General features: G+C 49.2%; 8 protein-coding genes across 8 annotated transcripts; 5 read left to right on the top strand and 3 right to left on the bottom strand.

Moving 5' to 3' along the window:
• Nucleotides 1-387: 387 nt before the first annotated feature.
• On the top strand, nt 388-1,122 carry ASPBRDRAFT_190366 (uncharacterized protein; the record flags this gene model as incomplete). Its single annotated transcript, XM_067620222.1, has 2 exons — nt 388-401; nt 477-1,122. The coding sequence occupies 2 exons, from the start codon at nt 388-390 to the stop codon at nt 1,120-1,122; spliced, it is 660 nt and encodes a 219-aa protein (XP_067484274.1).
• A 1,057-nt stretch (nt 1,123-2,179) lies between these two features.
• Nucleotides 2,180-2,872, top strand: ASPBRDRAFT_24736 (uncharacterized protein; the record flags this gene model as incomplete). Its single annotated transcript, XM_067622081.1, has 1 exon — nt 2,180-2,872. The coding sequence occupies one exon, from the start codon at nt 2,180-2,182 to the stop codon at nt 2,870-2,872; it is 693 nt and encodes a 230-aa protein (XP_067484273.1).
• Nucleotides 2,873-3,159: 287 nt separating this feature from the next.
• Nucleotides 3,160-4,203, bottom strand: ASPBRDRAFT_190364 (protein kinase family protein; the record flags this gene model as incomplete). The annotated part of the gene is made up of 2 exons (XM_067620221.1): nt 3,160-3,981; nt 4,033-4,203. The coding sequence occupies 2 exons, from the start codon at nt 4,201-4,203 to the stop codon at nt 3,160-3,162; spliced, it is 993 nt and encodes a 330-aa protein (XP_067484272.1).
• Nucleotides 4,204-6,505: 2,302 nt separating this feature from the next.
• ASPBRDRAFT_50009 (sialidase family protein) lies at nt 6,506-7,642 on the top strand (the record flags this gene model as incomplete). Its single annotated transcript, XM_067626465.1, has 1 exon — nt 6,506-7,642. One exon carries the CDS (start codon nt 6,506-6,508, stop codon nt 7,640-7,642), a length of 1,137 nt encoding a protein of 378 aa, XP_067484271.1.
• Nucleotides 7,643-7,806: 164 nt separating this feature from the next.
• On the bottom strand, nt 7,807-9,083 carry ASPBRDRAFT_24733 (uncharacterized protein; the record flags this gene model as incomplete). The annotated part of the gene is made up of 2 exons (XM_067622080.1): nt 7,807-8,288; nt 8,348-9,083. The coding sequence occupies 2 exons, from the start codon at nt 9,081-9,083 to the stop codon at nt 7,807-7,809; spliced, it is 1,218 nt and encodes a 405-aa protein (XP_067484270.1).
• A 906-nt stretch (nt 9,084-9,989) lies between these two features.
• Nucleotides 9,990-11,939, top strand: ASPBRDRAFT_190361 (uncharacterized protein; the record flags this gene model as incomplete). The annotated part of the gene is made up of 1 exon (XM_067620220.1): nt 9,990-11,939. One exon carries the CDS (start codon nt 9,990-9,992, stop codon nt 11,937-11,939), a length of 1,950 nt encoding a protein of 649 aa, XP_067484269.1.
• A 67-nt stretch (nt 11,940-12,006) lies between these two features.
• ASPBRDRAFT_140484 (fungal specific transcription factor domain-containing protein) lies at nt 12,007-14,239 on the bottom strand (the record flags this gene model as incomplete). The annotated part of the gene is made up of 6 exons (XM_067619167.1): nt 12,007-12,745; nt 12,801-12,861; nt 12,923-13,061; nt 13,108-13,168; nt 13,218-14,019; nt 14,073-14,239. The coding sequence occupies 6 exons, from the start codon at nt 14,237-14,239 to the stop codon at nt 12,110-12,112; spliced, it is 1,866 nt and encodes a 621-aa protein (XP_067484268.1). The 3' UTR covers nt 12,007-12,109.
• A 921-nt stretch (nt 14,240-15,160) lies between these two features.
• On the top strand, nt 15,161-15,873 carry ASPBRDRAFT_24730 (uncharacterized protein; the record flags this gene model as incomplete). The annotated part of the gene is made up of 2 exons (XM_067622079.1): nt 15,161-15,610; nt 15,673-15,873. The coding sequence occupies 2 exons, from the start codon at nt 15,161-15,163 to the stop codon at nt 15,871-15,873; spliced, it is 651 nt and encodes a 216-aa protein (XP_067484267.1).
• Between the last annotated feature and the right edge of the window lie 387 nt (nt 15,874-16,260).

Genomic DNA, 16,260 nt, shown 5'->3' with positions numbered 1-16,260 from the left:
CTCGTTTGACAGAAATCGGAGCACGGTTTCAAGTAGCAGGTAACTAGGGACAGAGATAAGATAGATCGAAATAGTTGCAGTATCACAACCTATCGTGTGCAGCATTCAAGACACCCACAAAGCCACTAAGCACGGAGCAACTGCTCAGAAAAGGATTATCTTCTCTTGCATTCCTGTCCGATAGCTCTAGCAATAATTCCGTGGAGGACTTAGAAATAAGCTATGAATAATTATGTGACAGAAGCATCGTCATGGTCACGAAATACTGATCCGTATCCCCGGAATATTATTCCACCTGGGGATGTCATAAGTTTCAATTCCTGCGCACGTCCTCTAAGTTGCGACGAAGGTTGAAAGAATACCTATCACAGGACTACACCGCGCAAGATGTATCTGAATGAGTTAGTTCCTATCTTCTTACCGCATTCTGACTACCTGATCATCATTCTCAAGTGAGTACTTACATGTTACACTAGAGACCCCTTTACCTCCGGCAGGGCATCCGGCTCCTGGCAACATGGAGACTCAGAGACAAGAAAACGGAGTCCATATGGCCCAAATGAGTCTCCCCAGCCGCCCTTGTACCTCAGTGCTGAAAAAAAGCGTCGGCTCTCTGGAGAATTGAACAAATTAAAAGAGGCCTTGTTCAACGCCTTGGGAGGCACGACGATGCAATATGATGACTCAGAAGACAACGTGTCTAGCGACAACCTATCTCTTGATAGGTTATTTGATGTTACGCCTTCAGCTGGGGGACTGTCTAGCACAGCATCATCCGAGGATAGCGCGTGGGATGATAGGTGGTCTGATACCGAAAGACTTGATGAGGACTTCTTCGGTAATGGGTTGTTTGACGGCGAAGCGTCTGGTGACGGCTCTCACGAAAACAAGGGATTCTGGCATTGGCTCTGCGATATCTTTTCCACGGCTTGGGAAAGTACGAAAGACGCAGTTGGGTCTGTTTTCAGGTCGATTGAATCTGCGGTTGCCCGTATATGGGATGTTGTAAGTGATCTTGGAAGTTGGGTCAAGGATATTCTGGAGAATTTTGTCTCCAGGTTTATGCAAATATTCAAGGGAGGTGATCAACAGGAGAAGTGGGAATACATCCCTATGCTCTAAGCGTGTCACTGTCTAGGGGCAGAATGTCTTGGTGACGCTTGTACTATTATCTATTGAGAACGATGATTTGGTGGATTAAGAAGGAGGTATCAGTGGAGGATTTAATAATAGAGGCTTTAGTCCGAAATTGATAATTGTATTGACAAGTACATCGTGGAAGGTGATAACGTATTCAGTGGTGGATTAGCTCAAGTGTAATCTATCTTACATGTATACAGAGACTTGGATATATTCTGTCTGCCAACAGAGAAAGAATCTAGCGCAGATACTACCAGTACCATTATATACATCCTTGGAAATGGGAACGACCTTGAACTTCAAGTTTAGAAAACGCTGCCTGGACTCCACACCATGCTAGTGCAGTGAATACGTTATTTACTATAGTGAAAGGGTAATAGGGAAAAAACCTTGGTTAAAGACTACTGGTGATTGGATTCCCTAGCTAGAAACAATATTACGTTTTCGAATAGAGGCTACTGGAGTGCGCAATCGTCACACTAGTAGTAAGAAACAGTGCATCTAGAGCTACTGATGCTCCCACAGATAGCTCCGTCTTAAGAGGGAGTCATATGTGTATACCTTCATGGTCTTCGGAAATAGCCCATGGGGTGGTAAGACTAAGGCAGTTGCCATTAGGCTATTCTTCTTATAGCCTTTTTAGGTTGTCATTGTAAGGCTGGAAACTTCAGCTTTACATGTTAATCTTCCCCACCTAGAGAATAGTAGGTCGGGTTTAACGATAAATTGTGGAATGACATGCTGTCATACGCGAATTCCTGAAGGCACGTACCTTTGCAGCGAAGTGAAGGAAAAGCCCGACAGAGTCTAGTAGCAACTTTCGCTTTTCCTCCAGCTCTATTACCTTCAAGAATAACGTGACCAGTTATTGAATATATTTACACGATACAATCCCTCAAGACATTTTATCTGTGGGCAAATTCACATCTAGAGTGGGTGGGTATTATGACCAGTAAGTCCCTGATTATCTCGATATTCTCAGATTAACGTTGGGACATACTCCATCACAACCCACTTATCCTTTCACTAAGCTCTCTAAATGTCAGGCCTGGAGAGCAGCAATCATGCGCCACAACCCCCCTCTCCAGAAGATGAAAAGTACAACGAGATCGAAGGGGTCAACTACACCGCAGGATATGTAAACCAGCTCAGCGATGACGATGGACTTCTCGCCGGGGCCTGGGGCATGAACGACACCACAGAAATATGGAACCTTTGCTACCAGAGCGGCCCACTAATGACCAAAATCCTCCAGAATTGGGTCAATTCCATGAAGCCTTTGAGGGCTCACAATGACGATGAAAAGGAAGCCTTGGTTATTGACATGCAGCTATTTGATTGGTCCCAAGACATGAAATATATATCTATCCTTGCTGATACGGAATCTCCCAAACTGGATTGGGATAAGGTCACAATGCACAATATAGTGGGTATCACTGCGATCTGGACCTTGCATGAAATGGCCAGGATCAAGCCGGAAAGGTTCCGTTATACCTATCAATATACCCCGGGAGAGAGGAATCCCTTCAAGCTCGGTCCGTATGATCTTCTCCATGGAATGATACTTTTGCGTTGGGTGCTTCGCACCTGGGACTATGACCAGGATCAGCCGCCTAACAGGCCTCGGGCTCTGCGGGCTAAGGAGAGACGGTTTTGGAGACCTAAATCGCGGGCTACATCGTTTGCACCATTGTCTGGACCAGAAGATATTGAAATGATGGACGTGGATTAGGCGGTGGCATAGCATGGTGGACGGTGTGATACGATGGTGCTTTGATTTGCTCCATTCCTGGTACTCTAGAAATTCTTCAGTAGTCGGGGCTGTTATGCCAGGCGAGATACATATCATTAGAATTACAAATAAGCCTACTTTGCTACATTCAGCGACTATACTGTAGGGAACCTAGGGAAAAATGGTGATAATCAATCCATGTCCTATGCTTCGATAGACCTAGCAAATGGCTAAGTTGAGAAAGCCGCGTCACAGATCCACGTATTCAGGATGTGAATAAACATTGATTAGCATTCCTCCGCAGACAACATGTTTGCGGCAGTGAAGCTATTGAAGTCTTCATACAGCGACTGTATAGTATCATAGCTATTGCTCCAGCATTTCCTGATAATATCCTCACAAAGCAAGCCACTTGTCTCCGGGAGATCCTCCTGTACCGGCCAGCGTTGATCTTCAAAGTAGTCATACCAGAAGGCACGCCACGCTGCGATGGAATAAATGATGCATCCAATGCCGAGTATGTCAACTCGCGATAAGGGATCTTTCATGCAGATGGCTTCCATATCCGCATCCAACGCAAATATTGCCGCATTACCAAAGTCGGTGACCTTCAGGCTACCATTATGGACAAGTATGTTGTTGGGCTTGACATCTTGGTGGAGGACCTTGCTCGAATAGATATAGCAGAACGTCTCGACTATTGACTGGATCCATGAGGCGCGAACTGCTTCCGGTGGCGCATCATGAGATTCGATATAAGCTTCATGATCCCCTTGTTCTGCGTATGCGAGCTTGATTGCGCCTGTTGATTCATCGTACACACCCAAGTATGAGATGATCCCTTTATGGTTTCCCAAGCGCTCGTATATTTGCTTTTCAGTGATGATCATATCGTGATACATCAGATTATAGGGCTCATCACCAGGGATCTGCTTTGGACGTTTTATGATGGTGTCTTGATCGGCTTTGCAGATGTATCCGGAATAGCCCATTGAGATACAATCTGGTGGCTGCATGATGTGCACTATTTTCCTGTTACACCCAGGCTGCTGATCAGTATGCAGGTGGCCGACGACAGTGTGGAGTGTTTCTTCGGGGGATTGGGCATCCTAAATTAGGTTAGTAGAGTGCAATCACATCCCCTGTGATGGAACACATACATGCTGAGCATGTGTCTTCACATCCTCAGATCCACCATGCTCCTCGACAGCTAGTCCGGCAGACTCTGTGGGCTGGATTTGGAAGAAACTGGCTTTCATAAAGATTTCGGAGATAAAGACCCAGAGTGAGGACCATATACGCCAGCGAAGTGGATTGGTGAAATACTTCATGATGGAATCACTTCGTGGAACACTTCCACGCTGTTTGGGGACATGTCTACGCTACGAACATCATTAAGTTGAATGTGCACTTTTATAGCTCCAGCCGAGGCGGTGATGACTAGGACGATTAGCCATTTAGTAGGTCAACATAGTGAACACTAGGCAAGGTCAACACCGAGAGATTCACCATCACTACACATCAAGCTTCACAATGACTTACTAAGCCAGACAACTCCGGCCACAGAAATCAGACGATTACTGAATATAAGGTCATGTCCTACTGTTGTATTTCAGAGAAAAGCAATCAATCTCAGTAAGGAAATTGAAATAAATCTGTTATAAAAAAATGAAATAAGATGATTGCTTATACTGCGCGCACATCAGGCCCAGTGATGATAGAAAGTAGTCTGGATATCGATAACCCCCCCCGGGAACTAACGCTTATGATAGCCTCATCAACCATGCAGCAGCAGTAATGCCAAGGTACCGAAAGGCAGGCGTGGAGCTTGAACCGCCAGCCCCTGTGCTATCATCATCCTTTTGTCCATCAGGCGGCCTTGTATTTCGACATTTGGGGCAGTCAAATCTATTGCCGTGACCACGACTAGAGCCCTTTGAGGCTGCAATCGGATTTTGGCAGGCCGAACCTCTTTCTTTTGCCGGTTTGCACCAGTGGAGCTTGTCTTCCCCCTCAGGCTCTCTATGCCCACAACTCCAAGTGTACGTGTTCGGTAGCTCCTTGCGGCACAGATTGTAGTGGATTTTATGGTGTGATCTGTACTTGGATGTCAGTAGCTATACAGAATGGTCTTCTTGTGTTGGGACACGTACTTATATATATATATATATATTCAAGAAAATGTTGTGTCGGGGTAGATTCCAGTGGATATGTGTAGGAATCCAAGGAGGGTATCTGGGAGTATTTATAGGGACGAGTTAGTTGCTGTGAGACACGAGGCCCACATAGTAATTAACCATGGACTGGTGAATCAGATCTGCCTATTGTGGCAAGGATCAATGACAAATAACGACGATGCTAACAAGCCGCCGAGCGAAGTCCAGGCCCATGAATATACATGCATTTATACATTCAGACACATCCACCGATTCGAGAGTCTTTAGTTTGTACACATTCAATACCCTACTAGAGGGAGCGATGCGTAATAAAGCACAGTTGGCAGTAGGAAGTCTTGGTATCGAAGTGGTATTATACCAACGGCGGAGAAGAGAAGTCCGTATCATCCTTAAAGGCCAGTTCCGCCAGCAGATATAACGCTCTTCGTCTTCAGCATTCCGCAACATTTCCAATCTATATTTTAAGTTTTGCTGAGATGCCCGCCCGAAGTTCGCAGGATCTGTGCCACCTTCCAGGTCAATACCTAGGTCGTTTCTGATCTTAGTTAGAATTTCCTCGAACTCATTCCAGTCGTTTGACTCCTTCATTGCTGTTTCTCGCTCCTCATTAGAAAACGACACTGGGCAGCGTTCCGCTGAAATCACCTTCCAGACGTACGGTATTATAATGAGAGGCCCGAAAATTGATAACAACTACATCCCAAGGGTACCATATCTGTTGGTATAGATATTGTCGCATGCCGAGATGAGATATCTTCAATCCACTCATTATGGGTACCAGTATAGACCCCAGTTACTGATGTGTGATAGAAATTTGCGTCTTCCAAAGCAGGATTCGGCTTTCGCAATATTGTTGGAAAGATTGTCCTACTCCTGCCAAGACGTGTTACCGCCCGGGCTGTTTGATAAACATTGCCTTTGATAGGGGATGATACGCGTTCTGACCAGACAAAGGTAGATCAAGAAGCATCATTGGCTACATAGCCCAGAATCAAAGATATTTACCGAAGCTGAGACCAATTACGTACCCCATGGCACGGGGACTATCGAAATAAAGCTTCCCATCCAATCAAACTACCGACCCTTAATCCTTCCCCACGAAACAGAGCCATGACAAGTGCGGATCAGCCCTACCAGCCACCTCAGTAGGACCTGCTCGCCATTCACCCCACCGCATCACATCACCATCCACCATTCACCCGCATATCACTTCAACATTCACCCACAAGGCTAAGAGGTGGAATGAATATCATCATAATTATAGCATCAGGTCAGGCAACCGTGTTTCAACGCCGATCCCCCTGATGACGTCATCTTGTGCCTCAGCCACACCCCACTTTCCTCTCCATCTCCCAATAAATACCCCGCCTGTCAGCTTCTCAGGGTCCAATTCCATCTCCTCCTACTCCAACCTTATCCCCGTCTTTCAGATTGCTGCTATTGCTGCTACTTCATAATGCCCGGACACTTTGGTCAAAAGATCCTCAATACCTTCGGCATCGACCATCACGGCCATGGCCAAGGTCAAGGCCAAGGCCAACCCTACCAACAACCGCCCCCACCGGGCGACAACCGCCTCGCCGGCAACCGCATCATCCACAATGACGAGCGTCTCCTCTCTCCCCACCCCGCAGGCACCTACCCCCGTCTCGCACGCCTCCACGACGGTCGCATCCTAGCCTCCTTCACACGCTTCGTCGGCGGTGGTGAACGCGTCCTCATGGTCTCCATCAGTCATGACAACGGCCAGACCTTCACCGACCACGGCGAGATCAGCCGCGGCACCGGCGACATCGACAACGTGTACCTCCTCGAGATCGGCCCCGGCACTGTCCTCGCAGCATTCCGGAACCATGATATCGGCCCTGGCGGCCCTACACACTTCCGCATTACGGTCTGTCGGTCCACGGACTCCGGGCGCAGCTGGTCCTTCGCCTCGCAGGCCGCGGAGAAACCCGCTCCCTTGGGAATCTGGGAACCGTTTATGAGACTGGGTCGTCGGCCGGGGGAGATCCAGCTCACGTACTCGCAGGAGTTCGCGCATAACAACCAGTGCACGATGCTGGTGAGGTCGTATGATGGGGGGTCGTCGTGGTCGGCACCACAGTGTTTGCATGGGGCGGAGGATCAGCGCAGAGATGGAATGAATGGTATTGCGCGGACGTGGGATCCGGTGAGGAACTGCGAGGCGTTGGTGATGGTGTTTGAGACGACTACGTATGGGACATTTGATGTCGAGGCGCTGGTGAGTTACGATGATGGCGAGACGTGGGGTGGCCGGCAGCAGGTGTATGTGCCCCCGCAGGGTCATAATGCGGGGGCCCCGCAGATTGCTAGTCTGGGTGATGGGTCGTTGGCGGTTATTTTCATGTGCGATGAGGACTTTAGGGAGGTGGAATGGACAAAGAATGCTTGTGTGAAGGTCGTGTTTGGCTCCATGCCGCACGATGGGAGGGTTATGTGGACGAACCCCACGACGGTGTGTGGGGATTCGAGTCACTGGCCGGGCATCTTCACTCTCGATGATAGACGGTTGTTGGCACTGTATGAGTGTGGTGGACCCAAGGCGAAGACGATTGCCTTGGAGTGGTAGTCTCGATATCCTGACAAACAGAAATAAATGAAATGGCATGCTGTTATCTCTCAGAATGGTCCGAGTAGTAAGGCTGGTCTCGCTTATGCTGAATTGTAGCCGGTAGTCTATGGGGAAGTTAATCTCTATGTTATTGACAGCCAAGTCTCGTCGCAGCTGCATTATCACCGGCGACTGCTCCGATCGCTCCCATTGCGACTGGTATGTCGACGTCTGTGCCTTCTCCCTGAGCTACGGGAGCTCTGACCCGAGGTCCACGAATAAACCGAGTAGAAATCACTGCCTGCCACAGATCCAGCCTGCGACGCAGTGCTATGCCGACTCTTATGTCGACGCGAATGATGGCGAATAGTATGCTGTTCAGTCTCTCCGGCCGATGCGGCTGTAGAGGCGCGCTCCAACTCATCATCCGAGTCTCGACCCACTGCTTCCTCGTATATGTACTCGTCACCACTCACGAAGTCTTCTGCCAGCACATCGCGCATCTTCTCTTGCATCTGGACTTGCTGTCCCGATTGCTGTATCTTGCCCTCATCGATGGACTGATCCTGTATCCCTAAGCCATCCTTCCCACTCTCACCATCATGCAACAATTGCATCCCCAACAACCTAGGATTCTCATCCTGCCCGGGTCCTATCCCAAACACTATCCCGTCAGTACCCTCACATCCCTCAATTGAACACAGAATCAAGGTACAAACTTACACTGTTCCCAAAACCCCCTCTGCGGCCTCCACAACCCGACATTCCCCAACTCCCCCTCCTTGACCCCCGGAAGAAACATCCTCACCAACGGCACCCCATTATGCACATCACAATAGACATCAAACGGCTGAATACTCTCTACAGGAAACTTCACCGGCGTCTCCACCGTAATCGGATAATACGCCGGAATGAGTACCCTGAAATGCACCTCCCCGTCACCATCACCTCCTTTTCCCACCCCCGCCCTCCTCATAGCCTGCATATAAATCACCACCGCATCCAAACTCCCAAATATCCCAATGAATCGCTCCCCTAGTACCCCGCGATTCAGCACCAAATCCTCGAAATGATGTCGCCAGATGGTATCTGGATGGTAGACGAGGTACCAGATTGAAGACGGCTCGGATTTGATCTTGTGTTGGAGCATGTTGTACACGAGGGTGGGGAACTCGGATGCGACCCGGAGGGCATTGTCGCGCGCGAGGGTGTCGGAGATGGTACCCAGGTGGGAGGAGATTTGGCGCAGTTGGGTGTTGGTTTCGAGGGCTTGGTGGATGGTGATTGCTGCTAAAGCTGGGGGTGCGAAGCTGCTGGCGAGGGTGAGGGCGGTGCGGGCGTAGAGGGGGTTGTCGCCGTGGGAGTCTTGGGCGATGAGGATGGTGGAGAGGAGGTCTTGGGTGGTTTTGGAGATGGTGGTTAGGGTGCTGAGTAGGTTGGGAAGGGATTTGAAGACCATTTTGGTCTTCTTTAGCTGTTTATCCCGGGTGTAGAGGGGTATATGGTTGTGGTGATGGGTGTTTCCGGGTTTATTTTAGAGGTGTCTGGGTTGGGGTTGGGGTGTATTTACGATGTAATCTGTGAGTTTGTGGAGCTGTCCACGTTGACGCATTGGAGTGGGGTGGATGGAGCGAATTGAAACAACCGTTCATTCTCCAAGCAGTGAGGACAACTCATGGTGCTGGTTCTGGACCAATTGTTTTGTTTGCCTCACTTTGGGTATAAATAAAGGTTGATAATGGGGTATAAAATATTCGGGTGCCCCCAAATTCAGGCTGCTTTGGTGTTGGTTTATTGCGATGTTGTCGTTGCCAAGAATAAGAGCAGGGAACTACATGCATATGTCCACGATTATTCACTGTTATCGTAGCAGATATAGGCAGAATCCCTTATTTAGCACTTCTATACTGATTACATCTTTTAACTTCATACTAATATTGTAACTTAAAGGAATAAACTATGATCGGAAAACAATGGTACGACTAACTGACTACACTATTTTAAAGCTTTCGAATAGACAATATACGAATCACTGTATAACAGTCAAAAGATTGAACGGTGCTCGCCGATATATAGGATACTAAAGTGTATTCAGTGGGAAATTCCAGCTATCCAGTCCAAGCAACATACTTCATGCTTTATTCACATCCCCTCATGATCATCGTAGTTGCTCTTGCCTTACTATAAGTATGCAGTCCTCGTACCGTAAATGCGCCTTCCTCGAATAGACTCATTGCGCTTGACAAGCATTCGCCATCCTCTATCCCACCGACATCATCAATACATCTCTCCTCTAAAAGCTTTCCGTCTGTCTTCCGCAGCCATCCTCTCCCTGTACCAAGTCAGGAAAATGGCAAGCAACAACATGACTCCAACACAAAGGACCAGAGCTCGCCCACGCAGGCAGAACCTCATAGGCATCTTTGGCATGCCCGGATCTGGAAAGACCCATCTTCTGAATCAGCTCCGAAAGGAGCTCGAAGGGTGCCCCTTCTCCTTTCATGACTCCGACGAGATCGAGAAAGATCCTAGCGGATACTGTGCCTATAATAGCGCCATCCGTGCTATTCGAAGAAAATGCGATCAATCAGCGGTCACAGGAATCGCCACCGCAAAGTATATGGAATTGAACAGCCAAGAGAGACATCGGCGCCCCCTGATGCTCGATAACGGTGAGGAGGGGCAGTTCACGCATATCATGTATGTCAACACCCCTGTTGAGGTGGCCTATCAACGGTTTATCGAGGACAACAAAAAGGCCATGTCTGTAGGAGACGCTGAAGGACGACCCCGCGAGTGTCCCCTTGATGTGTTTCGTGCATGGGCCAAGGAAGAAATCAAGGAGCTGCAAGCGGCGTGTTTGGACCGGCACATCATGTTCACCATGGTGGACCCTTCTAACCTTCCCAGGATCATCACCCTCATTCACAACTTTCAGCTTGACCGGGATGGGCATGAAAAACGCAACCAAGCCATAGTCAATCAGCGTATTGACGAACTTGTAGCGCGTTGGCAAGGGCATGTGGAGAGGGTGGTAGTCATGGACTGTGATGACACTCTGGCGACCAAGGATGTAGAGCATATCTTCTGGGAGAAATACTATTTCGGTGATGATGATCATCCTGACGAGGGACACCGTCAGTTGCCGGAAGAGCATCACGACTGGGAACGACCTCGAGAAGATTACTTTCAGTGTCGACAAGCATGCTTCGCTTATGAGCAAGTTGTGGCTGAAGGCCGATTTGACGAGATCTGCAGCAAGGCTGGGTCTGCAAGTTCCCTAGTCCCCCCGTTCGGTTACTTTTTACATCTTGCCTCGAAGTATCCGCACATTCGCATCATTCTGGTAACCTCTGGGCCACGCTTGCTGTGGGAACGAATTCTGGCCCGAGAAGGTCTCTCGCGCTCCGTCTGGGTCATCGGCTCGGACCCAATTTCAGTCGATTATGTCGTGACCCCTTCGGTTAAAGAGAATCTGATGAAACGTCTCGCGGAAGTGCACAACTTGCATGTATGGGCATTTAGAGACGCGCACCCGTATGAGTACAGTTACACAAATGAAGCCTGGTTCGGTTATGAACCGTTGCTGCCCGTTTTAGCCTCGAGAGTGAATGAATCTGGGGATCGCCTAGATAGAACTAGCCTCCGCCTGATAGCCCTCGAGCAGCCGGAGGTTTTGGAAAAGCTCTTTCTACATCAGTTTGCCCTGTTCCATACCACCCACAAGGGAATAGCCAAGTTGCTGCATGAGAGGATGCTGAAAACGGGAGAAGTGCCCGTTCACGTTTGGCGGAAAAAGATCCGTATAGAAGCTGCAGAATATCTTACCCATCAATACATGAGGGAGCTACCAGAGTTGCAAGGGAACGCGATTGTCATGCCCGAAGAGCCCGAAGTGACCGGCTATCCACTTTTCCACGATGGGCGAGTGCTTATAGTCCCCCTGACGGAGGATAGTTCCCCTATGGCTCCGTCATTTAAGTCGGCCTTCGGAGAGTCTTCCGTCCTAGAGGTATCTCAAGCGACAGACATCCATCTCGATCAATTGCTCGAGATTGACGCTGTTGTGCTTGTGGACTCTGTCGTGGATAGCGCCGACAACATCGCGCGCTTCGTCCACCATATCCGCAGACTGAGACCGCGCCTTAAAGTTTTCATCATGGTTGGAGTCCTTCAAGCGGAGTTAGTTGCACCTGGTGGTCCGCTGCCCTCTCTCGGTCGAGGCGGGCCCATCAGGGTGGCTGCTCTTAGTCTAGCCAAAGGCAAAGACCCGGTTGATGATACTATGATGTATGAGACGGAGTATACTTTCTGAGGTATGTCTGGCATTTATGCCTTCTGACCCTCATTGCTGTCCCCATTCACTGTCGGGCTACCTGAGAGCCGCAACCTGCAATATTTCATATTAGTATAAAACGAAGTAACACCAGTCCAATTCACAAACTTCCCATATATACACATACTTCCAGTAGTCTATTATATCACCTAAGTAAACTCCTCCAACCTCCCCACCACCACCCGCACAATCCTCTCCAACCTCGCCGCCACCCCAAACTTCCTCCCAAACACCCTCAACAACTCCACCACCAACCCCAAATCCTCCACCACTTTACTCTCTCTCACCACCACCCCCAACTCATCCGGCCTCGCCAACGTCGCATACATCAACGCCACCGCACTCTGAAACACCCCAAGCAGATTCAACCAGTTATACGCGAACCGGCCCTGTCGATGCAGATTCATCGCCTGGCGGATCGCCATGGCGGCTGCGGTGGCTAATACTTTCACTGTCTGTTCGTCAAGGGATGGGAAGAGTGGAGATGGGCGGTAGAGCATCGTCATGTGTGTGTAGTAGTTTAGGTCGAACCATGCACTAGTCAAATGTGGGATTGGGGATGGGGTTGGGGGGAGGGGGAAGGGCATCGTGCGCCGCCAGTGGAGGAGTTTTTTGTGAAGGGTTTGGAGGGTGGTATTTCTGTTTGGGTTGTGTGTGTTAGTAGGGGAATGGAGACATGTGGTGATTTCGCTGGCGATGCGGCGTAGGGAGAGGATGTGGAGTGGGATGGAGAGGTTGGTTGTGTTGTGGGTTGGGTCGTCGGTTGTGGTGGTGTCGGTGAAGGGCTGGCTGCATGTTAGTATTAGAGATACTGGGGTGAGGGTGGGAAGGGGGAGATACTTCAATGTCGATGTCGGCGTCGTGGATGGCGAACGGGCGGCCGAGGGCTATTGATACTACTCTGTTGTGTTCTTGTTAGGGATATATGGGGTAGGGTGTGGAGATATGGGGAGGGAGGATACCTGTCCATCATGTAGAGGGAGAAGAAGATCCGCTTGCGATACTCGATCACGTCGGATGGGAGGTTGGCGTAGCTTGAGGCGCTGTGTAGGCCGATTCCGATGGCCATACGGGCGGCAACCCCGACGAGGAAGAATGTGTCTTGTTTATATTAGTAGTGAGTATACTCCTGGTATAGGCTACATACTTGGTCCGACTTGGTTGAAGAATGAGTACGACACTTGCAGCATCATGACTTCTAGTGCAGCCTGGCTGGTCAGATTGATTGCTTTAGTTTATTTACTGGGGATAGCATACCATATCTCCCAAACCAAGCGCCTCCTCGAAGTATCCCATCGCCTTGTTGTAGTACAGCACAGACTCGGATTCATCTCCCAACGTCACAGAACAGTGTGTCGTCGACCCGATAGCCAGAACCATCCAGATGCGGAACATCCATAGTGCGGACCCTGCAAGTGGGTCCTGTGGGTTGTTGTATACTCGCCATATGACGGAGGTGAACTCGGTCTGGCGGATAATAGGATACAAGGTGTGGGAATGTGCGAAGTAGAACTCCATTAAGTATTCGATATGTGCCCTGTCTGGAAGCTGCAGATCGGCTAGCACCGTCTCATCTTCCATGACGTGTGAGAGAGGGAGCTGGCTGAATAGACATGGCGAAGAGAATGAGTTGTTCAGTTCCCAGAGGGGATTTGACGCATCTAGCAGAGGGTCTGACAGAGACTCATCGTACTGTACTGGAGACTCGTCAAGGCTATCGTCGAATACGAACTCGGCTTTGTCGGGCGATAACCGTCGGAGAACTGCCTGGGTGAGCTTGGCGAAGGATAGCCCTGATGAGGAACCGAGATGTCGCTCGGCTGCGGCTTCTAGGGACAATCGCTTGAGCTCATCAACGAGAAAGTCCGATCGGCTCTGAGATGGAGGTGTCGAAAGTAGGAAATTGTCGTTGGTGTCTGTGTCGGGTGGCGTCGCGAAATTGATGATGGGTTGGTCGAAGTCATAATCGGGTTGGAAACTAGGGTATGGTGTTGATGCTAGGGCTGCGGAAAGTTGCTTTTCAAGCTCTTTGACACGAGACTCCAGTCCTTGCACGTAGCTTAGAGCATAGATATTAGCGAATGCGAGTTGGATTACTGCTAGTACACTTACGCAATAGGATATGTTCCGACCTGACGATCATCATCGAGAAAGCTGCATTCTACCTGGGCTTGAATACAGGTCTCACATTGTGGAAGTGTCCGGTCGCAGCGCTTCTTTCGTCGATGGCAGCGACGACAGGAGGTGCTTGCACGGGCTGTACTCGAAGATGAAGGCATTCTTGGATGGATGGAGAGGGGAAAGAGGAGAAGCCGATGCCATCCTGCTCTTATCTGGTTTTCTCCGCATTCTTATCAAGAAGCGGCCGCGATATGGGGTTGATGATGCATGATTGGTGTGTGGAGGTGCAGTAGCGCCGTCAGGTTGATAAGATGCCATTCCGAGGCGCTAAGTTTGCCCATGAGGGAAATAAACTTGAAGATCCTGGAACTTGACAAGGTGCTGGGAGCATACGCAGTGGCTGATATCCTTGCTGACGTGGAAGCTTGATAGAGCAGAAGCTTGTGTGTTGATGTCCTGGAGAAGAATCCTACCACAGTGCAGGGGACCTCTGGTAGACAGAATATACATAGTATGCATCGTTATTGCACATAAGCTCACTGTTGCCCTTGTATTAGTAGTATTACCCTGAAGTTCACCCAGTGTATTGTCAGGGAACCTAACAGCTAATGCATTTATCGCGCAGGATATTGTTCATGTGTGCGAGTTGAATAGAGGAAAGTATACACAGCGTTATACTAGGTCTTTCTGCAGATCGTTCTAGGGGGAGGGCACAATTATGCGCCGTTATTCGCCCCCGGTTACACATTTATATGCACCGTCAGACTTCGCAGCCAACTAACAATGGAGTACTTCCCAGACGCCAGTAACTTAACTCGATAACTTAGTTTTAGAAGTGAAATCGCACCAACATGCGGATGCTTATTATGAGTGTCACCCCAGCCTAGCTACTGCGCAGGCAGGATAAGACAGGAATGTTCGATGATTTCTCGTGCTAAAGTATCCTAGTAGCACAACTACAATAACTTATCGTGCTCATATACTACCTATGATCTCCTTCTTCATGTCATTTTTATAAGCCACTACATTCCTGCCTTCTGTCATTTCCCCTGCCAGACTTCCTCGCCCCCTGAATAAGAATGAAACTCAACCTCTGGTTCCTCACGCTGTTTGCCCTTGCCCTAAATCTCCTAGGGCATCCTACCTCAGAGCAAGATGCAGATCATTCTCTTACTGGCACCACCTCCACACCTCCAAACATCTCTATCGTTGTACCTGCCCAAGCCTCCATACCCCCACCCAGCATCCCCAACCCAGACAGTGGCCTCGATAACCTCTTATTACTCCTTCAACGCTTGAACGAGCAAGCAGTCGCCCTTCAAAAAACTCTCTCCACGATCAAGCTAGACAAGAACAGCATCCCTTCCATCCGAGCCCAAACCCAAGCCATCACCGCCACGGGCGACGCATCAATAGCCCAAGCCCTCGCTCTAGACTATCTGGGTACACTTGACAGCACCAGAGTATCCTTGAAAACTGTTGCGTTGAAGCCGATTTTCGGCCACCTATTGACGATCATAAAGAACAAGGTCAGTAAATCTCTTATTCATACGGGACTGTTAACAATAGACTAAATTGTGACGATCGGTAGAAAATTCCGATCTGCGAGATGGAATACTGCAAGGAGATGCACGACTGGATAGGGGTGATGCGCGTCCGAGCACTTAGCCTGGATGTTGCTGTCACTGGCATCGTCAAGATCTCAGAGGGTCTTTTGATTGAGGGGGCCTGGGCGAGTGTGGATCGTCGGTTTCCAGCTGTTTTGGTGGAGTTTCATGGACGTCCTTCTTGATCCAGGGCATGTAGACGTTATTTAGAATCGTCGGGCTAGGAATGAATAACTATGCGAGCAGGCATATAAGCTGAAAATAATAAACTCTCAGCAGACGGCCGGTTAAGTCTGCAGAATGAATGATCGCCATGATTGCCTAACCACGTGCCTTGGACACCTTCATCATCGACCCAACATGGGTAGGTACCAAGGGAAAATGAAGATAGGATCCAACAGACCTCACTCAGCCTTGCACGCTAATAATAACCGCAACATGCTGCCTATCTCCATACCTATCTATAGACTTACTACCAATACCAGGCAATATAAATAGCAACAAACGGCAACATACAAACCCTATCTATCCATATATCCCCCAAAATCCCTCTCCCCAGGATCCTATTTCTC

The sequence above is a fragment of the Aspergillus brasiliensis genome, assembly GCF_001889945.1.
Source record: "Aspergillus brasiliensis CBS 101740 unplaced genomic scaffold ASPBRscaffold_1, whole genome shotgun sequence".
In the NCBI taxonomy this organism is placed as follows: Eukaryota; Fungi; Ascomycota; class Eurotiomycetes; order Eurotiales; family Aspergillaceae; genus Aspergillus; species Aspergillus brasiliensis.
This window is presented reverse-complemented; position numbering and strand designations above follow the sequence as displayed.